The 26,754-nt window shown below is 36.8% G+C and overlaps 1 protein-coding gene across 2 annotated transcripts; it reads left to right on the forward strand.

Annotated features, from left to right (window-relative positions):
• Positions 1–995: 995 nt before the first annotated feature.
• Positions 996–23,942, forward strand: COPS2 (COP9 signalosome subunit 2). Of its 2 annotated transcripts, none has more exons than XM_074879889.1 (13): positions 996–1,170; positions 11,023–11,136; positions 12,213–12,290; positions 12,731–12,856; positions 14,232–14,342; positions 14,454–14,531; positions 15,347–15,521; positions 16,595–16,773; positions 16,915–16,967; positions 19,265–19,362; positions 21,205–21,287; positions 22,345–22,403; positions 23,187–23,942. In XM_074879889.1, the coding sequence occupies exons 1-13, from the start codon at positions 1,117–1,119 to the stop codon at positions 23,329–23,331; spliced, it is 1,353 nt and encodes a 450-aa protein (XP_074735990.1). In that variant the 5' UTR covers positions 996–1,116; the 3' UTR covers positions 23,332–23,942. The 2 variants fall into 2 exon arrangements, with proteins under 2 accessions (XP_074735990.1, XP_074735991.1); XM_074879890.1 differs by having other exon boundaries at positions 999–1,170; positions 14,253–14,342.
• The last annotated feature ends 2,812 nt before the right edge of the window (positions 23,943–26,754 follow it).

A 26,754-nucleotide genomic window follows, 5' to 3' on the forward strand; every position in this document is an offset into this window, starting at 1 on the left:
CCTCAAACAAGCACTCTCGTAGCTCCGCTTCCCCTCAAGATTAATTAATGGCTGCCATTAATTTGAGGAACTGAGCTTTTCAAACGCATTTACAAGCTTACTCGTTGTTACTGTTTCGGTATCTTAAAGCCCCTGAATCCTCCACTCATGAAGCTTTAAGTGCTTGGACTGGGAGAAGCAGAGTAACCTTGAGATTTCATTGTGGATTTAGGTCTTTCCAAGCTAAAACTGAAACTTTTTTCTCCCGATTAGTATGGTTGGCAGAATAGAAACACCATTTTTTAAAGATGCAGTAGCCATAGAAAAAAGGATGACTGTCAGAAACTATAAAATGACCAACAGCTGAACAATCTGGAGACCAAACAAGTACTGGAAATGTGCCTAGGGGTCTGTGAGAACCACAGGCCTCGTGAAAGTTGTGGAGAGGCAGAGCTTGTCGGGGGTTTTACCTCGCACAGTTAAAGGTGGCAGCAGTAACTGGTGTGTAAAAGCCTTTAGAGACGCAGCGCTTTGCAAGGCCCGTATTTTTACCGTCTAGGCCTTTAAAAACTGCTGCTACAGTATTATTTGCTTATGGCGAGTGCAGCGCGTATAAACCATCCAGCAGCACGGCGCGGGGCAGAGGAACTGCACTAACGCCTCCGCGACGTTGCCAGGACCAGCGAGCGGCCGGGCTTTTCAAATCCGCCCGCCAGGGCCGCACCGCTCCGGTACGGCAGCCGGGCTCGCGGCGCTCACACCCGCACACGCGGCGACCGACCCCGGCGCGCTCGGCGCTCCGGCCCGCGCGGGCGGCGGCAGAGCCGGGGCCGGGCCCCGCCGAGGCGCAGCGCCACCGCGGAAGCCCCCTCCGGGGCCGGGAGCCGAGGCGGTGCCGCAGCCCGCCCCCGCCCGCGGTTGCTAGGGGCCGGTCGCTAGCAGGGAGAGGAAGCCGGCGGTGGTGCAGCGCGGATTGGGCTCCGTGTGCCCCGGGCCGGGGGCGGGCTGCAGCGGGTTCCGGGCGCAGCGGAGCCACATTGGGCAGCGCCGCGCGGGGTTGTGGGAGAAGGGGCCGTCCCCGCTGCCTCCTCCCTCTGCCAGCCCCCTTCCCCTCCCCCCGCCCGTCCTCCGGCCAAGATGTCTGACATGGAGGATGATTTCATGTGCGATGATGAAGAGGACTACGACCTGGTAGGGCGCGGGGAGGCGGGGGAGGGGGCGGTGGTGGGGTCAGCGGTGCGGCGCGGCGAGGGGTCTGGCGGGAGCGGCGCCGCTTCGGGCCGGTGCTGGCGGGGCGCGCCCGCCGCCCGCCGCCGCAGCCCCACCGGGGGCTGCCCCGTGAGGGAGCACTGACAGGATGAGTTTCCCTCCCGGGGAGGAGGGGTGGGGGCAGCGGCTGCGAGGGGCGGGTGGTGCTTTCGGAGCAGGCCCCGCCACCTCTCCGCCGAAAAACAGGCCAACTTCGGCCCCGGGAAGTTCGCTAGGCCCCGGGCTGGCCCCCTCGGGCCCAGCGAGCCTGGGCCCCTGTTTGTCTCCCACAGGGGTCAGGGTGAGGGGAGGGCTCGGGCGCGCTGCCTCCCTCCCTCCTCCTGCCTCTGGCCGAAGTGTCGGGCACGAAGTCAAGTCATAAAGTTGTCTGCCCTGCTGCCCGCCCGCGGCTGCGAGAGCTCCGTGGGGGTCGATGTCTTCATGTGTTTGCGTGAGAGTCGGAGTGAGGGAAAAGTGGGGGGAAGAGAAAGGGGAGTGAGGAGAAACGGCCCCACAGCCGGTTTCTGAGGCAACACCCCAAGGGTGTACTCTTTTTTAAACTTTGTATAGTCTTAGTGAGCTTTTTGCCCTTCCTTTAAAAATTTTATTTTAATTGCAGGGTTTGGGGTTTTTCGTGTTGTATCTAGTTACATTTTGACATCAGGTTTTTTCCTAAGCTTTTACAGTTAAAAAAATGCTGCTTGCAGTTAGCAACAGACCAATTTATTGGGGGGAAATTGGGAATATAATGGGATTGTTTCGATGTAATAAGTCTCCTATAAATTAGTAAAAAAAAAAGAACTTTTACCATGAGTAAAGCCATCTTTGGGGTAGGTTAGTAAGCCAAATAACTGGCATATTTGAAGCAAAAAATGTTTTCTGTGCTGTCTGATTAGTTGTAATTCTGTTATCATTATCTGATAAGTTTGAGGTTTGGTTAGTTGGTGTTTTGCTTTTCTGCACTTTGCATAGGTTTTTAGAACAGAGACTTTTTTAAAAAAAAGATGTGTATGGTTGAGGCTTGCTTGAGAGTCTGTATTTCGTTCATTTCAGCTAAACCTGAATTTACAGTACTGCAATTTCACTGAAAAACCCCAGACAATTGCTTCTGGAAGATTGGCTTTCTAACAAATTATTTGATAATCATTGCTACATATGAATTCATTTAAAAGACTTGTCTGATTTTATTTGAAATAGCTTCTGGGCAGTTTTTGTTACAGGCTGCTCAGAATGGCTGGATGACATTGGATATAGAATAAAAGCATCTAGGTTTGGTTTTGAGTTTTTTAAATTCACAAAAGAGTTTTTGTTTGTCGACTTAACCTTATGAGCTACTTGTGTCAGTATTCCAGGAACTGTTAGTGTTCCACTTAAGTCCATGAATGAATTCACAAACTTTCAGAAACAAGGTTTCTGAAGGAAATACACTGAGACTATTAAAAATATTTTGTTGGTCCAGTTTGTTCCAAAATCAATGTCCATTCATTTTCATTAACACTGAAATATGTGTCCTGATTTAAAATACTATTTTACCATGTGATACAACCAAAGGAATACTAAACACAGCAGAATTCATGTTGAGTATCCATAACATGAGAACTGGACACATAGAGAAACCACTGGAATTGTATTTTTCAATCTTTAAATGCAGCTGTCTACATATAAATTTGAGTAAGAGTGTAGCTTTAAGATCACGATGCATTATGTCAGCTATCACCAAGAATAATTGCTGGTCTAATGTTTTTTCCTGTGTTTCTTTTTTTCTGAAGTACTTTCTTCCTCATTGGAAAAACCTTCCTGAAACTTCTTGCTTGTGGCAAATTTCAGCCCCTGACTGTAGTTACTTTTCCTGTGAATTTTTCATCGTAATTAGTTACCACTAGCCCAGACCTTTCCAAAAATTTAAAAACACTGCTTGCAATAATTAGGAGCATGTTAATTTTTTCTTTTTGATATGTAACCCCATGTAAAGCATCAAATAATACTTAAGCTGGCTGCATCTTTAAATAAAACAGATTTTTAAAATTTAATTTGGATTTGTAACTGATGGGAAGAAAACCCAACCAGAATTTGAGAATAAAAATATTCCAGCTAGACTAGTTCAAGCATTCTTGGACTAACAAACCATGATTGGATGTTGTTTTCAGATATGCTTGAGACTGTAATTGCAGCGTTACACAAAATTGTTTGGAAAAATAGTTAAGGGCCCTGAAGACAGGGCCTGATTTCTTCCTTTCATGTTGATATAAATCTAGTTAAATTAAGAGAAGACTATAAGGGGATGCATGGTTCTCAAGTTCAGTGTAAAGGCTGCTGCAGAAGGGTTTGAAACAAAAAAATGAGTACAGGACAAAATACTCAGATATCTAAGTACAGAATTGAAAATAAAAGCACATGAGTGTTGGTGAATGTGTGGTGGGGTTTTTTTTTAAGGAATAGGAGGAGAGGCAGTAATTACAGAAAGTTAACAAAAGAAGAAATAGCTATTTCGTCAAAATACAGTATGGTGAAACTAGATTCAGGTCTCCCAGGGTAGCTACTAGCATAAAAATAGTAGCGAAAAGAAGATGTCGTTTCTCAACTCCCCAAAAAGTTTTCATTTTGTCAGCTTTTATTAGAAGTGATTATGGCCTTTCCTCTTTAAATGTGCTCTTGACCTGCTGATTATGTAGAACCAGTCAGTTAAATTTCCTTAAGTATGCAAATGTTTCACACTTGAACTGAAATGTGAACCGATATCCTGAAGGCCCAGCTCATTCCCAGCTTCATCATGGATTTTTGTATAATTAGAGTAATTACTACACTGTTAAACAGATGAAGACTATCCACCTGACTGTTTCCGCTTAGTTTTTCATTGGTCAAGGTTTTGCATGTAAATGACCTCAGCCACTCGTATAAAAGTTAACTTTATCTGTTGGATGGAGGTCTTGATATCAGGTAAAAAATTCCATTTGTATTTGTGGGTGGATGGACCTAGATTTACAATTTGCTAGTAATGTACAGTGACAGCCTTGATTATAACATGGATTATTCCACTTTACGCTTCAATGAACAGAATAATGTTTACTGGTCATTATGAAAACCACTCACTTATAATTTCTAGTTTGGTGCTATTAGGTGCCTATATGATTTCAGTCCAGGTTCTTTTTCACTAGTTTCAGCTTGAGAGTGGAGGAGGGAAGAACCATCGTAAATTCCATTTTCATTTTCAGTCTCAGACAGAAAGCTATGTTTAGATTTGACTTTGAGACTAAACTCAGCCTTTCTCCAGAAATTGATTCTTCCAGGCACAATGACAACACCATTGACAGTTGTTGCACTACATCTACTTGATGTTGTTTGTTTGTTTGTTTTAAATAAATAAGAAATTTCTCTGTGGTGTTCTTTATGAGATATCTATTGTGTTCTGAAATTCAACTCTAAAATCAATCTGGGGGAAGGACAGACAAATCTGTTTGCTCAGCAACTTGTCTTTTTATGTTAAGGAGTTGTATTATTTCAGTGACTTCAGTAGAAGACCTGCATACAATTCCAATGAACAGCCAGCAGTGTACATCCTGGTGAGATGGCTACAGGTTTGTGAGGACTGACAGGGCTCAAATATGGGGAGCATGCCTTCAGATTACTGCGGATTTGCCTTTTCAGGCTGTGTTGATACTAGGAAATAGGCAGTCTTACTTTTTATTTCAAGCTATCAGAATGGCAGCTTAGTAAACGTGAATTGGTTCACTCTTTCTTTCCAACAGGGAGGAACATACTCCATTTCAAAAGGGATTTATATATGTTACCCAACTTGATAAGCAATCTTATCTGTAGACAGGGAAATTTGCATACCTTATATTGATGCATTTTAAATAGATACAGTTGAAATTTCATGCAGATACTGTCACCTCTTTCTCAGTATTGCCATAATTTTGAAAAATATATATATATATTGCAAACAAGAAAGTGATAATGCTGCAAAAACAAGCATTCAGAGGTAGGGAAATACCAAATCAAGCAGATCCACTTTACCCTCTTCCGTTTCTTTGTTATGTTTAATTACATTAGTACACGATTTTTTTAAAAAAATGGTGAGCTTAAGAGAGGACATAGTATATACTCTTCTCTGAATTAATTACTGTTTTGTATTTTACATGGGCTCAGCATGTGTCCTGATACTGTAGTTTACGCATTCTCTTCGGACTCATGTTTAAACACAGAATTAATATATTTGGGGCTTATTTCACTCATTACTGTAATATCTCAGAAGGAAGTATTGAGGCAAAAAGCATGAGAACAATTAATCAGTAAATTCTTTCCATTTGAACATCGACAAGTTCTGTTCAATAAGTTCTGTTGTTTTTTGTTTGTTTGGTTGTTTTTTTGGTTTGTTTTGGGGTTTTTTTGAGAGAGAGTTATTTAGCACTCTGTTCAGAACAGAGCTCCCCAGGAGCTGATAAGCAGTTGGGTGTTAAACAGATGTAAATTAGGTCTAAGTTATGCTAAAACCTGGACTTTTAGAAAAGAATGCACATAACTATAGGAGAGCTGTGTGATAGAGGTAGGGAAAAAAAAAGGTGCTTCTTTTCAATACTCTTTACACGTCATAATATCAGTTTTTTCTTTCTGCAGTCTCCTGACTCATTTCTGTGCACCTTCCAACTTCTGCTTAAAAAAAATAAAACAAAGTCAGAGCACTCTCTTTCCATGGAACTGTACTGACCCCATTGCAAATCGCCGGCTTCACTGACTTCTTACTCCTGGTGTCAGCTCCGGTGTGAGCCAGCAGGCAGTAGATGACTTGCAGAGTTAGCGAGTAGGAGAAGAAAAGCAGAGAGACCTGGAACGTGGAAAAGAAAACCAGGCCTCCCAGCGCATGGTTGAGTGCTTGCAGACTTCTTACACAGTTCACACTTGTTTTTACTCTCATGGTTTGTTTCTGTTCTTTTCCTCCTTACTCTTTTGCATTCCAGTCTGATTGCTTTCTTTATATTCATGTGCCTGGATACCAGTGGCAAATGCACATAGAAACTGTTAACTTTTTGTCCTGGTGCCTGGGGGCCAGTGGTCCAGGAAGAGCAAACGGCAAAGCAGGCGGTACTGAGCGCCGGGATGGTGTTCCCTTGGTCCCTTGCAGCCACTGCATATGAGCTGTGGGAAAATAGTGTATATTCACTGTAGATTAAGTGTTGAAGGAATTTAGTTGCCAAGCTGTTATATTAACATGTTGAAGAGGTTTTTTTTTTTTTCAGTTGGCCTCTTTTAGGCATTCTGTGTTTGGTTTGTTTTTTTTTTTTTTAAAAACACAAAACAAACTGCCCCCCTCCAACCCACATAACTAGTGCTCTTGCAAAATACCAGGTCTTCACTCCAAATCCTAGAGTTAGCAGACCCCCTAAATGTCATGGTTATGAAACAAAGTTAACTGAAGTAAAATCAAATTTGTACCAGACTTATTCTCAGAAACAATTGCACTTCATAAAAGAAGAATGGTTTGAGTCAGCCCAATGGTTGAAATTTGGTAAAATTACCAGCAATTGAAAATTGACAGTAATAAGTATTGTTAACAGTGTCCTTGAAGGATACATTTCTACAGAAATAGAAGTCTTTGTATTGGGTCCTTTGTCTAGAAAGTTATCCTCTGTATAGCTACTTTCCCTTTTTTAAAAAAGGTTTGCAAAGCAGGAGTTTGGTCCCTATACAGCCAGTGAATGATATACAGAGAAGCAAAATTTTAGATTACTGCTCCACTTTCAATGTAGAGGTTAGGGAGCTGCTTCAGACAAGAGAGGAGACAACAAAATTAGTAGCTAAACAACAGCAGTTTTCACAAAATGCTTATACCTTTGGTTTTGTACATGTTTAACTTTATCTGGTTAATGTGCCACTCTGATCTGCTAGAATACCACAAATCTCCTGTTAAATGTCACTGATACAGTGTTACAGTCTCCAAGTTCATGTACCTTACTCTGTGAGGAGAGGTGCTATGCTTCAGGAGCTCTATATAACCTCTCGAGACCACATTGACTAAGGCTTCTGCTGCAGTTTTCTGAAACCCGCGCTGGTTTTCTTACCCTTCCTGGTCCCTGCTCCTCTGCCATAGCTCACCAGGCTCAGGACTGTGTCTTTGTAAGCACCGGTGGGCCTGTTCTCTCAACCCAAGCAGGATCATCAAGGACTCATACAGCATAAAACGTTGAATTGCTGCAGTGAAGGGGAAAGGGGGTACTACGACCAGGAATGAACAGGGAGGGTCGGGCGGCACTGGATGCTCTTAATTTGCCTTTGCTGCTGGAGAAACTGCAGATGGATCCATGGCCTAAAAAGGACGATTAAAGCCGACTGGGGTGAATTGTCTTCTGCGTGTGTTCATTTTAGAAGCTGAGGCTTAATGTTTTAAAGCTGTTTACTAGATGAAATGAATTTCGTGAAAACTTAATACGTAATGTAATAAAGAATTTTAAATTAAATTGGTTACTTGGTACTAATTTAACTTTTATTAAAATTATTTGAACGAACTATGTTCCAGGCAGAGTAAGCTACATCAGAGGTTTTATCTCCATTACAGTTGAGCGAGTGTGATACTCTTTCTTCCCCTAAAAAATTATGTGATGTAATTGGATTGTTTATAACTGACTACATTTAGAACGTGAAGATTTTCAATGGAACAATGCTTAAATAATATCTTAACTTTTTTTAACTACATTTTTTAAAGCTGTATCAGGGCTTTCTAATTTCATGAGTAATAATAAAAAAACCCACTTGTTTTGATCCTCACAAGGGAGAACTAAATTGGTTTCAAAGATCAGTTCTGTTTACTCAGACTTCTGTTGTTTTCATTTGTACTGATAGTGTTGATGTCCATTTAAAAAATATCACCAAGATATTAATAAAAAAAGCTCTTAGGCCTGTTATTTTTTTTTTTTTTTACATCAGCTGGAGCTAAAGTAGATCACACAGGTGCTTTTATATCTTGAAGTTATTAAGGGTGTTCTTCAGTATGCAGAATATTAGGTTTAGATGGTACAGTAGAGATTTTTACAGTTATGTAGAAATCCTTTTTATAAAACTGATACTCTATTTAGTTTTTGTGCACTTCTATTTTGGTACAACAAACTTTCTACCGGAAAGGATTGAGTTGGGGAAGTTGCTCAGGCAGGAAGCAGGAGTGTTAAAAATGAGGGTGAGGAAAGGTTGGGTGTTTGGTATCTGAATTTATTGTTAAAAGAACTTTTCAGTACTGGGAAGGAAATGCATCTTTTTCTCAGTTTGAACTTTGAGGATACAGCTTCACACTTTTCCTTTCCTCCTTCTTTACTTTTGGTTTTGGCAAAAGCCAAATGTTCTCACATTCATATCATACTGCACTAAGCCATCTCTGCATCAAAAAAAGGATAGAGTGCTGGTCCTCCTGAATTGATCAGCACTGACATAATTAGCACTGATGCTTGAACTAAGATACAGTATCTATGTGGCTGATCTTTTTTTTTTGATTGTCTACAGATTCATGGCATCATCATGAGATTCCATTAGTTCATGGTTTTAAACCATTAGTTCATGTTTTTACAGTTTTCGTCACAGCCATGAAGTCTAAATATGTTTTTTAAGTAAGCACCTTACATTACGTTTCCTGGAAGTAGGAAAGCCCTATCTCCCTTAGAGCTTTGAGTCCGTATCAACATCCTAAATTCAATGTGAGGCAAATAGACATCAAGTGAAGGAAAAATATATCATAAAATATAACATAAAACACTACCTTTGCATTTCAAAGCATTTCTGTTAGGAAAAAAAAAAGAACTCTAGACTTAACACTTACTCTTTATTATGTATTAATATTATTATGAAAATAGCTTTATGGGATATTTAGCATTGAGAAAAATGATCTGAAAAAAGGCTTCCTGCATGAATCCGCATCCAGAATCACTGCCAGAGCTAAGATGAAAATTCAGATGTTTCTGGCTTTAGGCTAACAGCACATTGCTTTGTAAAATGAATTAATTTAGTTTGCTTTCCTTTCATCTTTACAAATAGATACTTCTGCCAAAAATATTCCCCATTGTTCAAGTTTAGTGTAAACAAGACATCAGCTGATTATGTGTATCTTAAATGCTAAGTTGTTTAAGCTTTGGCAGCCTATATTTTCATAAGGTGTCTGATAAGCTTACAGCCGTTGACATCATGTGCACGTTCTTGTAGCTGCTCCATCAATGTTGGATCAATAGGGTAAAGAATTTATGAAAACAAGCTAAGCAAAATGAAAGTCTGCCCAATGAAATAAGATGCTTGCTGTTTTCTTCAGTATTAAGTTTTATAGTTGTCTGGGAATTCAGAAGACAGGTTTGTAGAATTCTAGGCCTTTAAGTCCATTCATTTCTCACTAAATACAAACACTTGATGTGAGTATAAATAAATACATACGTGAGCAACTTTTCTACATGTAACAAATAGAAACATTAGCAGGTTGAAGGATAAATGTCTGAAGGACCAAGTTTAATAAAATTTGGGCCAACTGTGAGCTCCCATAATTAATTTTTCCATTAGAACCTCAGAAAACTTAAACTTTGAAAGATTGCTTGCACTGTAGGGAAGAGAGCTAATATAAAACTTCTCTTTTGCCTCATCTTTTTTTCATTCCTTTTCATGGTTTTGAAGGAGTCCATTAATACTAGCAATATATGAATGAACAAAAGAATAAATGTGCCTGATGAAGTACAGTAAAAGAAGAAATTCTAAATTAAAGAAGGCACCTGACCATGCATTGTTCATATTGTTACAAGGGAAGGTTATTCTGATGACAGTAACTTTGAGATTGAAACAGATTCTGTTAAACAGTTTATCTCCTAATAGTTAAGCACTCTGTTGAGAGAAGTTGGCTTGAAAATGCAGAGATGTGAAATATTTTTGGCTTGTGTAAACCTGAAATGAAATTATTAGAGTTTTGTTAGTGTTTTGCAATTCATACGTGCAACACTGCCCTTCAGCAAAAGAAGATTAGTTTTTTTCATCAGAAAAAGCCTTGAAGTACTTTTTTTTTTTTTTTTTTTATGAAGGAATAATTCATAGAAGTAAATTATTCAATTTGTTTGGTGCTCGTGTACATGATGGGTAATTATTTGATTAAATTATTGTGCCTATGCCCCACCCCACCCTCTTTGGCAGTATCTTTAGCATTTTCTCAATCATCTCCTGCTTCTCAGCACAGAAGCAGCTGGTGTTATTGTCATTATTCTTTTTTTTAATTTCCTTAGACAAGTATGAATCGTTATGGCATAAAAAGGCAGATTAGAGAGAGATTCATGGAAGCATTTTATATCCTCTGTTGCTGAACCATTACTTGTGTGGCAGCTCAGCCAGAGTCTTTTCTGTGGATAGCAAAGGTCGTATAATAGAGCACCTTTTAGAAAACTAGTGGCCAGCATGTTCTCTCCCCAGTGCAGGAATGACACATGCTATTAGGCATCTGGCCTTAAACACCAAAGTTGGCAGAATTTTAATAATACAGTCTGTACTTGTTATAAAGGCGAAGTTGATAAAGCTGTGAGTTCATTAGTGCAGAAAGAAATCTGTTGACAGGCAAGTGTTGTTGGATGGTAAGGCTGGCCTAGTAATGGGAGAGAGAGGAAATCATGAGAGTCCATACCTGTAATGTGCTCTAAAACTGAACATTTTCTGTTAATACATTAAGTATTGTGTCAGTTTGAGCAATATGTTTTGCTATATTTTATCCATTTTCAGCAGAATATTAGATGTTCTGAACCTTTAGCTATTTTCTCTGATTTTTATTTGTTTTTTTCTTTTTTTCTTAAAACGTAGGAATATTCTGAGGACAGCAATTCCGAACCAAATGTGGATCTGGAAAATCAATACTACAATTCCAAAGCTTTGAAGGAAGATGATCCCAAAGCGGCGTTAAGCAGTTTTCAGAAGGTTTTCTGACTTTATATTCTATCTCTCATTTTTATATTAATTCACATTTTAAAGTATTTGCTTACCATTTGAGTTATTTTCTGGAATTTTAAGAGTAATGTTTATATTTTAACTTACTAATGTGCTAAGTTTATCATTGGACAGCTTAGACTCCTGGCTGACTGCCTTTCAGGATCATTCTTAGGGAGCATAAATGGGACATAGAATAGTTCTATTTTATTGCAGAACTGAGTTTCGATCTTCAGAATTTACTAAATTAGTTAAACAGTCCTAAGTGTGTTTTCATATGTCAACTATAGAAGTCAGATCCATTCATTTTTTAAAATGAAATGGCGTTTTCCCCAGTGTCTTATGTGTAATGTATTATATTTGGTTTGCTATCTGATTCCAAAGTTTTAAATGTATAAATACTAAGTGACATAGAGTTTCTTTCCTTTGTGTCAGTTTTAAATTTTTAATGTTTGCACACTGCCACCAGAAAACAATATGTTAGATGCAACTTTTTACAGAAAAAATAGATTTTTGCATCTCTTGGCTTATTTATAATGTTTACCAGTATTATATACATGACTTAAAAAAACTTTCTAAAATTTTTATTTACAAAACATACCCTTAGCTATGTTACATTAAAGCCTAGAAGCCTTTCTGATATGTGAAGAAACTACAGTATCCAGAAGTGTGAATTTTTGACTAATTTAGTCAAGGGGTGGGTTGAGTGAGCTTTGCAGGGGGGAGTTACAACTTTTTTGTGTGTATGTATTTATGGTGTGGCATGAAGTTTAGTGTTTGGTGTTAGACCAACAACAACAACAACATCTTCAAGTAACAATTCACCCTCCCTACATCAGCTGAGTTGGGAAAACTGATGAGATACATACCCCTCAGTAACTTTCTCAATAATATCAGAGAAGAGTAAAATTGAAGAACAGGACAGAGTGAAGCATTACTTTGTAAGGGACAAAGTGGGGGGGGAAAAAAGGCATGTATGGGCTATGTACATTTTAAAGAAGATGCAAATCAGTTTAAGTTTGAATAAAGCTTTTATAAATACTGTTTAAAAAATTCTTCTATTTCAGGTTTTGGAGCTCGAAGGTGAAAAAGGAGAATGGGGATTCAAAGCTCTGAAACAGATGATTAAAATAAACTTTAAATTGGTAGGAATTACAGCTATCACTTGAGAGTAAATGGCATAAATGTGTATTTGATCCAGAGATCTTAAGTTATTATTCTGATTTATGGCTATGACAACTAAATCTGCCAGAACTTGTCTTTTGCGGCCTTTAATGGCTACTGCAGACGTGGCAGGGAAATGACGTGGTGGTTGGAAGTCAAAGGCAAAATGGATGCAAAATAGCTGTTGTAGTCAACTGATACTCTCTGAAAGTTTGAGGCTCAGTCCTTGCTATCCTGAGGTATCATGTCATTGAAACTGGTGATGTTTCTGTATGCGTGTACTTCACCAGAACAAATCAGTGAAAAATTTGTATGCTACATATGCAACCATTCCAAATAGTTGTATAGCCAACTGTTTTCTTTGTCGAGATAAATACTTTTAATAATTAAAAATTGTAACGTAATTTTGTTGTTCTTTTAGACTAACTTTCCTGAAATGATGAACAGATATAAACAGCTATTGACCTACATACGGAGTGCAGTTACAAGGAATTACTCTGAAAAATCCATCAATTCTATTCTTGATTATATCTCTACTTCCAAGCAGGTTAGATCATCAGTTCTTTCATGTTCGTGGTCTTCCTTTTTGCATTTTTAACTGTGGACTTTTTGTGTATGGTAGTCTGTTGGTTTGGGGTTTTTTGATCTTAATAGAGAACATTTGCAGTATTAATTTGTTGTCATATGTTAAAATATATTTCCCACACTTAATGGATTCTATCAACACAGATAACTTTTGATAAGTTTGTCTTCTTTTTGGCAATATTTACCTAGGATTTCTATGCTAATAAGTAGATACTTTTTTTTAGCCTAGTAGCTACACACTGTAAGTGCCTCCTCAAATATAATTTGTAATTAAACAATACTTTTTTTTGCTTTGGGGGGAGAGGAGAACCTATGGAAAACTTAGAAGTGACAACACCAGCGCTGTGTTGGTGTTAAATACTGCCTGTCTTTGAGTGTGCTGTGCAAGCTAGGTGCATGTTCACAGATCCACAGCCCAGCTCCTTTCCTTTTGTGGTGTTGTAGAAGCTTTACAGAGAGTAGAATGCTCCCCTACCTGACTACCTGGAAGTAGCACCTGCATACGGAGGATCACTGGTCTTTAGTGATGACTCCTCTGTCATCATCACAATCCTTCCTGTCTTGCCACTCATAGGAAATGAAAGTTTAACAGTTGAATGATGGTTTAGTCTTTAGGTCTAAAGGATTGTCTTAGACTATACCTCATTGGCAGAGGTCAGTGTGTTTGGTCTAAATACAGTTGGAGCCAGACCTGGAAGGACAATTGAGAAATCTTAATTTGATGTATAGCCACAGATCTGTTATCCCCAAAAGAACAACGGCCACAAACAATGCATTCTCTGGAGAACCTTTGTTAAAGGTCACACTCAGCACTTTCGATTTCCATTTTTGATGTTGTATTTTTGGGTTTTATGCAAAGAAATGGTTTGATGTGCTCAGAGCTTTCTTTCACACAGCACTGATAGTATAGAAAGGAGAAAGCATCTTTTCCTTTGACCATTTCTCTTTGTAAATCGTATTTTCTTTTTGATATGTAAATTATTTTTGTTTTTCTTCTTTTAAGTAGGAGCAATGTTGCCTGTGTTTGCCTTTTGTTACACAACATAAGAATTTTATTACTTGGTTATATAAGATGGGCTTCTGTAAGGTGGCTTTCATTTTTCACTAGCATGATAGATGGTTGCAAATCTTAAAATGTGAATACTTTTTAATTATATCCATTTCAGATAAGAAAAGCAAGTGTACTTAGTTTTGTTACTTTAGAACCTCTTTGCAATTTAAAAGCAGACATTCAGTAAGATGCACACACCTTTCTTATTTTGAAGTTCAAGCATGCACTTTTAGTTTGTTCAGATTGACTTTATTAACAGGTACAAATTTGCTGTTTACAATTATAGAATTCTGATTTTTTATGTCAGATGGATTTGCTTCAGGAATTCTACGAAACAACACTTGAAGCTCTGAAAGATGCTAAGAATGATAGATTGTGGTTTAAGACAAACACAAAGGTAAAATATATAACTTACAATTTTTTGCTTTTGTTTGTGAAACCTTCAGCTAACTCTTACAATTATGAAATCTTAATAGACCTTAGCACTTTAACTTCTCTTTCATTACAGCTTGGCAAATTATATTTAGAACGAGAAGAATATGGAAAGTTACAAAAGATTCTGCGTCAGCTGCATCAGTCATGCCAGGTACCTTTATATTCTAAATCACTGTAGCTTAGTAAACAACACTGATTTTTTGTTTTTACATCTGTTGTTGGCCTTTGGGGCATGTTGCTGAGCTTTAGTACAGAGGGAAGAAGTACTGTGCCTGCTTTAATTTGTTACCTGTTTGATAACATGAACAAAAAATTGTAAGTGTTCTATTCCTTGTTTAAAGATGACTTTAAAAAAATGATTTACAACTGCTGATTAAGTTTCGTTTTAGTCAGGTGCAAGGATGAGAAGCACAGATGAATAATCTATAATGCATAGACATTTATTTTAAAATATAGTGAAGATTCCAAGTGAGCTTTACTCAAAATTAAAAGTACAGCTGTTACTTTCCCATCTGGAAGGGAAAAAAAAAAATAGCCATGCAGCCTGCTGTGCTTGTTTGTGTCCCCTTTTCTTCCTCCAGCATGGAAAATGGGTTACAGATATCTGGGAAATGGTTCTGTTATAGGAAGCAGAAGAGTTGTATGTATTATCTCTACATATGCATGTGTGTCAGTCACTGCATTTATATACTGAGAGTGTGGTTTAAGGAAAGTGGTAAAGAATAAAAGGCAAAGTTCTGAGGAAAACATTTAATTAAACAAAAATACTCAAACTTGGCCTGTGATAAGTTCTCTGAGTATTATGTTTTGTGTTAATAGTTATATAAAAATGTTAAAGTTTTAGGAATATCCTTATTTCTGACAGGAAATTACTGAGAGTATTTGGTAATCAGTTTTTTACTAGTATAAAGCTGAAATTACTGTTCTCTTAAAATTTCACAGTATTTATTACTTAATCTGTCCTAGACTGATGATGGGGAAGATGACCTAAAAAAGGGTACTCAGCTATTGGAAATCTATGCTTTGGAAATTCAAATGTATACAGCACAGAAAAATAACAAAAAACTTAAAGCACTATATGAACAGTCATTGCACATCAAGTCAGCCATTCCTCATCCACTGATCATGGGAGTTATCAGAGGCAAGTTAATCTTGAATTTTTCATTTAACTTCTGTTGCATAGATTGGTTTTATGAAAATCTGATAATTAATGTTTTTTCCAGTTCCAACTGTAAAGACAGAGGATCCTGTCGATTCAGAGGCAGACAAACCATGTGTGAATAAAGGACTACAAATGCAGTGGCTACAGTCTCATCATTTAATCTTTGCCTCCTGTAGGACTTCAGCTCCGCTGTTCTGGTGCCTCAGTACCAGATGCACTGGTCAGAAGGGCAGGACAGTTGTCTACATAGAGTGTAGGAGGGAAGCAACAGAATAACAAGAGGAAGACTTTCAGCTGTTTGACACCATGGCAGGCAACAAAGGATAAATGCAAAGGCATTTGCAAATGATAAAAACAAAGGCTTGACAGGACTGCTAGTGGAAGGGAAGGGACTGCTATTTCTGCAATCCCCTTTTGTAAATTTGTGCTCGATGTCTCACCTCACTAAAATTCATCAGGAACTGAAAGGCTTTAAGATGTGTTTGAAAACATTATTTATCCTCTGTAAAGATGAACTGTGGTGGAAACATGCTGTGTGTCTTAAAAAACTTTCTCTAAAATACTGTTGTGCCTTCCCTCTTCCTCTGGTGTAGGCACTTGCACAGACAATCAGGCAGCAGTGGGTACTTTGGAAATAAAAGGAGATATTGAGTATTTCTCAATTCTTCTGTGTGGTTTTGCTCAAAAGATAGTGAAAATTCCAAAAATGTAGAAAGTCCGTTGCCTTTGAAATGGAGATTAATTCATTTCACGTTTTACAGTATTTTAACATAAGGTTAAATAATTATTGGCTGTGAGGATTACTGTTCTTTTAGATTTATGGTGTAGGTTGGGTTTTGTTTTTTCTTCTTTGGAATGGGTTTATTCAAATTGCAGTGCAGTATGTGAAGGCCCTAATGCTTTTTTTTCCTAGCAATTTCAGAGAATGAAAAGACTCCTGAAAATATTTCAGTAATCTATTTAGAAATAGCATGGAACTTCTAAGTACAATTATTGTAGTCAGCAACAAGCACGCAGTGTTCCTTTTCTCTTCATCTGTGTTTTCTTTTCAGAGTGTGGAGGCAAAATGCACTTAAGAGAAGGAGAGTTTGAAAAGGCACATACTGATTTTTTTGAAGCATTCAAGAATTATGATGAATCAGGGAGCCCCAGAAGAACCACTTGCTTAAAATACTTGGTCTTAGCAAACATGCTCATGAAATCTGGAATAAATCCATTTGACTCTCAGGAGGTATTTTTTTTTTTTCTTTTTCCTTCCCCCCCCCCCCCCCCCCCCCCCTTTTTTGAATTGATAGGGGAATTACCCAAAATAAGAAAATGGAGAAAAATGTTTAAATCTAAACACGTGTATTGTGCTTTCTGTTCTGTGTAGGCTAAACCATACAAAAATGATCCAGAGATTCTAGCAATGACAAATTTAGTAAGGTAAGATTTTAATTTTTCTGAAGAAGAGAACAAAATATCAAAATACTTAGTGTCCAGAAATGGAACATTTTTAGACATGGCTTTTCTCTGCACAGCTAACACAGTTATTTCATAAATATCGGGCTAATATTTATAGACTGTTTGTCTTAAGAAACTTTTATTTACTATGACAAACCAAAGTATCTTTACTATACGAGGTAGGGATACAGAAACATGCTGTTATCTTCTACTATGCTGAATTTCTTATGCAGTGGCAAAAACCTTATTTCTTCCCTTAAATAAAGTTGTCCCACCTTGTACTGCAACTGGTCTTTAGGGTTTGGCTGATCATAGATGAGAAGCTGAGATGATTGACATCGTATACCAAAGCCAATAGAATAATTGGATGCATGGATATGTCATGATTACTAAAGGGGTTTCACAATTTAGGAATACGAAACTGAACTCTCAAGCGATCTCCCCTATCCTTCAAACTTAGGTGAAAATCAGCAGAAGGCTTCATTACCTCTTAGAGGCAACTGTGATGTGAGAACTTTTAGTGTATTAAGATCATCAGGCAAAATAAATTGAACTGAGGCGGTTTTTGTATACTGTGCTTTGAAGCTAACCTGTTCCATCCACTCTGTCCTGCCTTTGCTTTATCAAGTAAAAAAAACGAACAATGCGTAGGAAAATTTTCCCACCTTTTCATTATGTAAGAAGTAATGCCTGCTGACATTTTGAAATACACAGTTGATCTCATGTTGGAACAAACCTTGCTCTGATACTGCTATGGTGCTCTACCATTGTATGCATACAAATCATTTCTGAAAGTGAGGGTGTTCATTCATTATTGACATAATGATGAATAATGATTTGGCAGTGACTTATTTCCAATAATTCCACTTTAGACATGTCTTTTCTACTTCACTGTCATAGTTTCATGTGAATTTGAGGCAGAAGGAACTCCAGATGGCCTTACCCAATCTGATTTTATTCATAGTCCTAATTTATATCTTTTATCTCGACATTTGAGTATAACGGATTTTTTAAAATTAATAATGCAATTAAAGCAGTGTAGGTAAGAAAAATGCAGACGATAAAATCAATTTCAAAGATTGCAATTATGGTTTTAATTCATATTGTACTCTACATTGGGAACTTGAATGTTTTACATATGATAAAAAGAGACTTCTGGAATAAAGAATAAAATATACTTAACTGAAATTCCTTTTAATTATGAAGTAAAATTTACCGGTTTCATGTGATACAGTCCATTCCACTCATGTAACTCCATTTTATAAATTCAAGTTCCACCTTAAATTTAACAGGTCTTTTTATTGCCCATTTTACTGATAATAAAGGATGACTTTTTTTGACCAGTTCAAAACCAATTTGAAAATGTATAGAGACTATGAAGGAAAAATAGATGTTGTTTTTGAAATGTTTGATGTTAGTATTAAACAGAAGTTGAAAGCATGTATTGAACACTATGTTTTTCAAAGTAAATATTGATAGCCTGTGGCTTAATATAACTAAATTACTGTGTAACTTTGATTAGTTCATAGATAGTCTCTGTTACAGCTGACTGTTCCTGTAAGAAAATATGATAATTTGAATTGTAAAACCATTATATTACAAGAAAAAGGTCTTGTTTCAGTGGTTACAGCTCTTACCTTTAAATGATGCTGTGATGCCACTACTGAACAATAGGTGTCTAAACCCACCTTTTTTTTGTAATCCTTTCTCACATAACAAGATTCACTAGTTAAATGATACATAGACTAAAAATAAGCTATAAATCTGAATCTAAGAAGTAATATTATGCCAGAATTAATGGATGGTTAATCCCGGAAGTCAGGATTTCTTCCATCTTCCAGTATTTTTAGAATTCAGTTTAAGATGGACATTCCAGAAGCAGCAACAGCCCTCTAGACTCTTTTTAGCTCTTACTTCTTCCATAAAGTATGGCTTCATGAAGCGAAAATTCAAGTAATGATACTTTTCAAAATTGGCTATTTTTAGGGCCTAGGCTTTTTTAAATAACTTCTTAAAGTACAAAAGTTTGGAAACTAGAGTGCACTTGTGGAATAACTAAATGTTCATACTAAACTTTTGTAAATGCTACTAAAATTGAAATAGGAGAAAGGTCATTTCTGTTGCATCTCATCTTGAAATAGTTTTTCCTTATAAAGGTTCTGAATATAATTATTTGCTACCAACTCTTAATACAGTTCTTTTAGAAGATGTAGAGCACAGTCTTATGAGTCTGTTTAACTTTTAAAAATAATAATTCAGAGTCTTTTTTTGTTCTGAAGTGCCTATCAGAATAACGACATCACTGAATTTGAGAAGATTCTAAAAACAAATCACAGCAACATCATGGACGATCCCTTCATAAGGGAGCACATTGAAGGTATTTGTGCAGGCTATTTTAATCCTTTCTGTTTTCACTACTTGGTAAGCTGCCTTTTTTTTTTAATTTCCCCATGTTTTTTTTCTTCTTGGCAGAATTAAGAGTTCTTTGTAAATACTTGTGAATTATTCCTTTACTGTTTCCAAGTTCTTTAGAAGTTGGACAAGGCCAACATGCATCCAGGCATGTAGAATGACTGCAAAGAATTGCAGGAACGATGGAGAACGTTCTAGCAAGAGTGGATATTCTAAGATAATATTTACGGTGGTGTTAGGCACAGAATATTTTGAGTGTGGGGTGTTTTTTTTTTCCCATTAGAAGGATTAAATGAGGGCAACCCTTACTTGTAAAGGTTGTTTGTGTCAATCCCAACAGTTAGGTATTTGCTAGTTTATAAGGTTAATTTTCTGCTTTAGATTAAAGACAAAATATGTATACAATGTAATGAAGGTTGCCTTAATAAATGTGTAGTAATAAAATATATAACAAGATACATAATTTGAATGTATATGTTGAAAACGATGTTTGGATTTATAGTACCAACACTTAATAAAACGGGGGAACACAGTAACACATGCCGTTCCATTCTATTAACATGATAAAATAAAGTTACCCCCTGCATTTGTCACATATCTAAGTATTTATGTCTCTTCACTTGAATATAGTGTCCAGTTTTTCAGATAGCTACTGTTTTCGTCAAGAGTAGGGCTTACTGTGGCATTCCAAGATCATTTAGCTGGATAGTTACATGAAAAAAAGAGTTAAATCCAGAGACCTGGTTTTCTTACACTTCTTGTTTGTAAAAGAGAACATGGCAAACAGCAGGGGAAACTAAATATAATCCCTCTACTGCTGTTACATGTCGACTACTGGTAAGCTTTAAAGTCTTGTAGGGGGAGACTCTCTAAGATTAGAGAGATGGATGCTTAAGGAAGAAAGTATGACAGAACTGGAAGGCAAGAGAACAAGGACAGTTGAATCAAAGGATTGAGGAGAATTTGAGTTTCACCTCTTACGATAATAGTCTGCTGGTGATATCCAGGGGGAAACAAAGACATTCTCATCTTTTTCACTCTGTAGTGATACAGAATATGTGTTCATGGTTATAATGTTTACATACCTTGCCTCATTTTTTTTGATCTCCTTAGTTTTATTGAGATGCATAATCTAGTCTTCAGTATTATTTTTCATTATATAAACAGTCCTTGTGTAACCAGTTCGGTAAAAATGGATCTAGCTCTTTTTCTGTTAATTTACAATTGTAATTTATGCTTTCGTTTTATCCAAATTTTCTTTAACAATGTAAAAATTTCTAAAACAATGGCTGCACTACCTTATCTAAGCAAAACCAGCCACTTTGTGCAGACTCTGTTTTATACTTCTTCAGTTCCTCATCATAATTATACCATTAGGCCCTCATCTTTTAACTTAAAATGTGAATATTCTCCATGAAGTTAAATGCACGCAGACTTAAGCTTCCTTAAGAATACCCCTTTTCACTTTTGTACAAGGCAAGCATTCTAGCCATAAATTAGAGGGGCAAACATACCATGCAATAATTGTATGATTTATCCAGTTAGTTTGAATAATTTAATTTTTTACCAGGGAATACATTGCTCCATGTTTAAACAGTTTTCAACTCTTATCTCTCCATCTTCAGAATTACTTATTTGCTTGGATCCCTGGAAAAAAAGGGTCCTTTGTTTTGCTGTGTTTCCCCACCTCACTGAATTACTACCTTAAAAGATCATGGTATTTAGGATATCTTTCAATATGGAGCTGTATTGCACCTTTATTTCAATACTGTTGTTTTTACAGTATTTATTTTTTCTTCTCTTGCAGAGCTTTTGCGAAACATCAGAACACAAGTGCTTATAAAATTAATTAAGCCTTACACAAGAATACATATTCCTTTTATTTCTAAGGTATGTGTCAGTGGAGCCTTGCATTTGCTTAAGTAAATGATTAATTGTGAATAAAAGCTCTTAAATAAATACAGTGCTTCCAGAAATAGAACATCTAAAATATAATCTAAACCATAAAGTAGTGCTGATGCACTCCTGGCAGCTTTGCAGTGCGAAAATGTAAATTTCAAGTGTTGTCCCAATGCTTTTTATAATATATACCATAATATATTTCTAAAATATTCAATTACCATATTTTTTTTGGTGTAGAAAAACACTTTTCTGAAGAGAAATATAAAAAGTGAAATTTGTATAATTCAAAATGTAATTATGAATGTAAATTTTATGAATATAAAAATCCAAATTTTAATTCCTTTTGTTCAAAAGATATCTTCAGATGTCTGTGTTGTACAAGTTACAAAACTGTGGTAATAGAACAAACCAACTATTGGACTAGAATCACTGATTTCATTCCCTAATCTGGAAAGAACAAAATTAAAAACCAGTGACAATAAATGACTGTTTCCATCTCCTGTGAGTCTAATTTTTCTTGCAAAAATTCACAGCATTCCAAAATATATCATTAAGTATTAAAGATGCCTATTTTTATGCTTAAATTCTATCTACAACTCTGTATGCTGCTTTTTTTTTTTTTAAGCTAGCCTTAACATTTGTCGAACTCGCTTGAGTCAGAAAATGCAATTAGCCCTCTAAATAGTTTTGAGTAGAGACTCATTCTTTTCTGATAAATATTGTCTTATTTTATTTCCTTGGGTTTTTTGGGTTTTTGGTTTTTGGGGTTTTTTGGGGGGGTTTTTTTCTTCAACAAGTCAGCAGAGGAACTAATTTCTGGAGCTCCCAAAAACTGTGCTTTAGCCTCTTCAGCCTTTTCTGAGAGCTTACTGATCTCTTGATCATTGGCCATACATTCTTTTGCTTGATAGATCATGATTGAATTGATACTTTTGAACAGTAAGAAACAGAAATCAAACCAAATTCTGTATATGAAAATAAAGATTGGAAGGATTTAATGTTGCAAAACAGAGTAGGAGCATAATGAGTTTTCTTTTTCTTTTAGGAGTTAAACATAGATGTAGCTGATGTGGAAAGCTTGCTTGTGCAGTGCATATTGGATAAGTATGTACTTTATTCTTAATTACTGATCTTTGATTACTTTAAAACAAAGTATACAAGAAGCAACAAAATATTTTTGTTCTTTGTGACAATACTGGTTGATTCTAGAACTAAAAGGTGATGTTGACTTTGTTTGGATTTGCTTGGCTTATGAGCAGTAAAGTACATTTGTAAGACGTGAGCCCAGAAAATTATACAGAGAGATTGAGTGGCATGTTTTTACTTTAATTTTGAATTATTTAATAAATTACTAGAATTATTATGGAATTATGAAAATTATTATTCTTAGTAACTGCTGCTTATACCCCTCTATATTTTTGAGTACATTTTCAAGTTGACAAATTAGTAGTCTGCTCTCCTTGACTGGAAAAACTTGCTACAATTTGTAAAATCTCTTTATTTGGAGGGTAACTTGTTATATATACTAGGAAAATATAATCCATATGTGGGTTTATATTTTAATTTCTTTTTGCATAAATCTCCTTTTTTTCATGATTCCTTGACTTTCAAGAACAGTCTACCTCGTATTGCTTTAGACTTCATATGTAGGTAATAGCTAGGCAGATAAAATGTGCATTGCCCAATGAATTAGTTCATTTGGTTTCCAATCATGATGATAACTAAATAGGCAGTACTACCCAGGACAATAGATTATAAAAGTGCTGAATTCTGAAATGGGCTTTGTGTGTCTCTTGTATAAGACCTCTTATTTTACCTCTGATTTATTGTTAGCTCCTATGTCCATGTGCATTAGTGATTTATAGTTATTTATTTATTTACTTCTAGCACTATACATGGCCGAATTGATCAAGTCAACCAGCTCCTAGAACTGGATCATCAGAAGAGAGGTGGTGCACGGTATACTGCGTTAGATAAATGGACCAACCAACTAAATTCTCTCAACCAGGCTGTAGTCAGCAAGCTGGCCTAACAGAAAACAAGCTTTTACAAACGTACTTAAGGCAACAGTGCAGTGATGTAAACCTTAAAAGAACTGGGAATGGCAAAACTACTGTCGGTTGGTGTGCCCTGAAATTATTGGAGTTATGGCAGAAGTGCTTTTTTGATCAGCTGGTTTGTGTTTTGCTGCTGCATTTATCCCAAGAAAAAAACAGCTTTAATCTCCAGAAGAAAACCAAAATGCCACGGGATTTATGCTGTATTGACATCTTGCCCTAAACATACAACATCCTAGTAATTTGTCAAAGGGCAATTAATGACCAGAGAGAAGATTTTTGTCATGATTTTAAATACACTGACACGTTACTGTTGGTTAAATTTAAACATGTTTTACCTGCAGAAATTCTCTCACAGAAATAACCTGCAATAACTTGAAATGCATACCCTTTTGAACACTTCCTTTTCTCATGTATAAATTGAAATGTTTGCTGCATTTTGCAAAATGTCAATTCTCCAAAAATGTGTCCGTATATTTCTGTATCTGCAGTGTAGTAAAGGTTTAGAAGAAACCCCATAATTATAGTGGCATACTGTCACTTAGGTTTCAAGCAGCAAAATAAACAGTGCAGTTCAGAAATTGTACAGTTTGTTTCTTGATGTGCTTTCATTACACTTAATTTTTACTTTTGTTATTTTTAAAAGAAAATAGGTATTATTTCATCTTCACCTCCCTTATGAAGGACAATATGGAGATTTTGAGTCTAAACCTTGGTACGTGTGCTGTTGATTTTTTTTATTTCCCCTTGAAATAGTTAATGCTACAGAGTATAAAAGCTGACATTGAGCATTCTTGCTAACTGACTTCTGTCTTGCAAGATACCAAACTATTATCAGTCCTGTCTAGCTGATGTTGGTGGATATTGGGCTTTTCTCAGGAATATGCCCATTTTTTATTTTGGTACTTCAAGAATACAGGTTTGCCAAGCAGTAACCTGGGAATAGAAACGCAGACCCTGATTGCTATCTCTTTGCCTAATCTGTGGTGTTTTTGACCACCAGCATATATAAAACGACACTCTGTGTATAGAGTGGGGACCAAGTACAGTGACCTCAGTAATAATGGAATCTGGTCTGTCTCAAGTGTTTAATTGTATTGTAGTCCCTTCAGAGCTGCTATTCAGATCCTGAAGTCCTACCACATAGTAGCCACTGCCTTTCAAGTCCTGAGATTTTGGGATCATCAGATCCATTTTAAAATATAGAGCTGCAGTGTTGACCACAGCAACTCTTCTTCCTGTAGCAGCCTGTCTGGAGCTGACAGAAAAATTCTCTTTCAGGTCTTAGAAATGCAGAAGAAATTTTGTAGGGTCACTTCTTCCATAACAGCAAGTACTCCATTTTAAAGCTGAGGGTACAGTGTAATGGTGCACAAAGCAGTGCCACACACAGTCATTGTTATAGCAGAGGAAAAAATATGTATGTAGAACAAGTAACACCACCCCAAAAATAATGAAAAAGCCTAATAAATGACACATGTCTATCACATACATGCAAGACAGTGTGGTAACCTCAGTGTTCTAGGGTGGGATTTAACTTGTATAGTTAAGTGTATAATTAAATAGGATAAAATTAACTTTCATCTGAAGGATAGTTATGTCCCTTAGAAAATTATTTTGCTCTGCATTTGTCAAAGCAAGTGATTTTTTTTTTTCCCTAGAGTTTACACAGTAGAACTTAATGTGCTGCATGAGTAGCATGATGCTGAATCTTGGGTGAGCATTTTTCCTTCACTGATGCATATTTTTTACAAAGAAATGTTTCTAATTTATCCACTTAAAATAATATTAAAATATGAATATAAACTGAACTTAGTTTTTAAGCAAAGTTTTTTTCCTTCATAAAACCCGTAGGCAACATTTACTAAAGCACAGTGTTCATATTGTTTCCTTACAGTGCTGTGATGTCTAACATAGAGGACTTTTCAAAGTAAACACTAAGATGTGGAACTGAACTTAATAATATTGCACAGTAATTGGGACCCTTATCTACAGATCGAGAGACTTTCATTTGGATAGCTAATCTTGCAAGGTGGTTCTTTCCCATGGGAATAGGGGACTGTGACAGCTATTTCAAGGTATTCCTTCCCATGGGGACAGGGGACAGTGACAGCTATTTCAGCATGTTTCCTTTCTCTGCCATTTCCTGCCACCCTTGCTGTGGGAAAGAACAACTACTCTCTTCTAAAGGAGGGAAAAAAAACTGTGTGTAGGCTTAGTATTGCTTAAAAAAAAAAAAAAAGTCGTCTTTGTCCTAACTGATGTTACCTTTCCCATCTCAGCTATGTCTGTTGGGGAGGCATGTTTGGATTTTTCAAGAAGGAAGTGGGAATACTGCAGTAAATCTTGTCCTATCCATCTAGTTCCCTTGTTTTATCTTTTTGTTGTGAAGGACTAATTGTAGTAGGACTAGTCCAACTAGTGAAGGACTATTAGTTTGAATAGTGAGGGCTAGCAGTATGTTTTTAGACCAAAAAAGCATCAGTCTACCTCTAATAAATTGTTGTTTTGGCATACTTTAGTTCTTATTCACGCATACCGTGCCTTAGCATCTGTGCTCTAGGCACATAATGAAGATTTATATAATCCCTAAGGGATTCTACCCCTTTTCTGAGTTCTTATAATTCTTAACTGGGAAGATGAGAATTTTCTGCAGGGAAAGAAGGAGGAGCTGTGTTGTCATACAACTGCAGCAGAAATTTCTAATAGTTGCTACAGCCCATTTAGTCCCTGGTAGATCTGGCTCTGGTGTCATTTCTACCTCCTCAGGAAAAGTGAACAAGCAGTTGAAGAAAGAGGGTGAATAAATTTTCTTTTTTCAAACATTATTGCACTGCAGGTTGTCCAAGAAGCACTAAGCAGCCTCACTGTATTCTCCAATCTTGGTTCCAATCATTAAATTTCTGTAATTGTCATTAATTGTCAGAGCCACACTTTTCACAACTTTTTAGATGTTTTTATACACCTTTTGTTGCTGTTGGTACAAGACAAACTGGCACCTTAGTACCAGTAACACTGTTTGCAAAAGAACATTTCATGGCTGTTGTAATCTTATGTAAGACTACAACAGTGATTAAGCTGTGTATATATAAACCCTGCTTTTAAGTTGCTGGCAGCTTATGCATTAAAACAGAACATCATGCAAATGAAATCTGGGAGGATGTGGGTGCTATGTCTGCATGCATTTTAGAATTATTTTTTTAAATTACATTTATCAAACATACTTTGGAGGAATGCATTCTTATCTCAAAGTCCTTCTCTAATGGATTGGATCTGAAACCATGATGTAGTGAAGATTTCATTTTCATTTTCAATAGGCTTAGAAATATATTGGGGGAAAAAAACCAACCAAACAAAACAGAAAAAAGGCAAGACAGCTGAAATGCACCTGGCAGAAT

Source organism: Strix uralensis, chromosome 11 (genome assembly GCF_047716275.1).
Source record: "Strix uralensis isolate ZFMK-TIS-50842 chromosome 11, bStrUra1, whole genome shotgun sequence".
Taxonomy (NCBI): domain Eukaryota; kingdom Metazoa; phylum Chordata; class Aves; order Strigiformes; family Strigidae; genus Strix; species Strix uralensis.

Coding starts and splice junctions, on each gene's coding strand:
- COPS2 (XM_074879889.1), top strand. CDS start 1,117: ATGTCTGACATGGAGGATGATTTCATGTGCGATGATGAAGAGGACTAC. Junction 12,291..12,730: donor TTAAAATAAACTTTAAATTG/GTAGGAATTACA, acceptor TTGTTCTTTTAG/ACTAACTTTCCTGAAATGAT. Junction 12,857..14,231: donor ATATCTCTACTTCCAAGCAG/GTTAGATCATCA, acceptor TTACAATTATAG/AATTCTGATTTTTTATGTCA.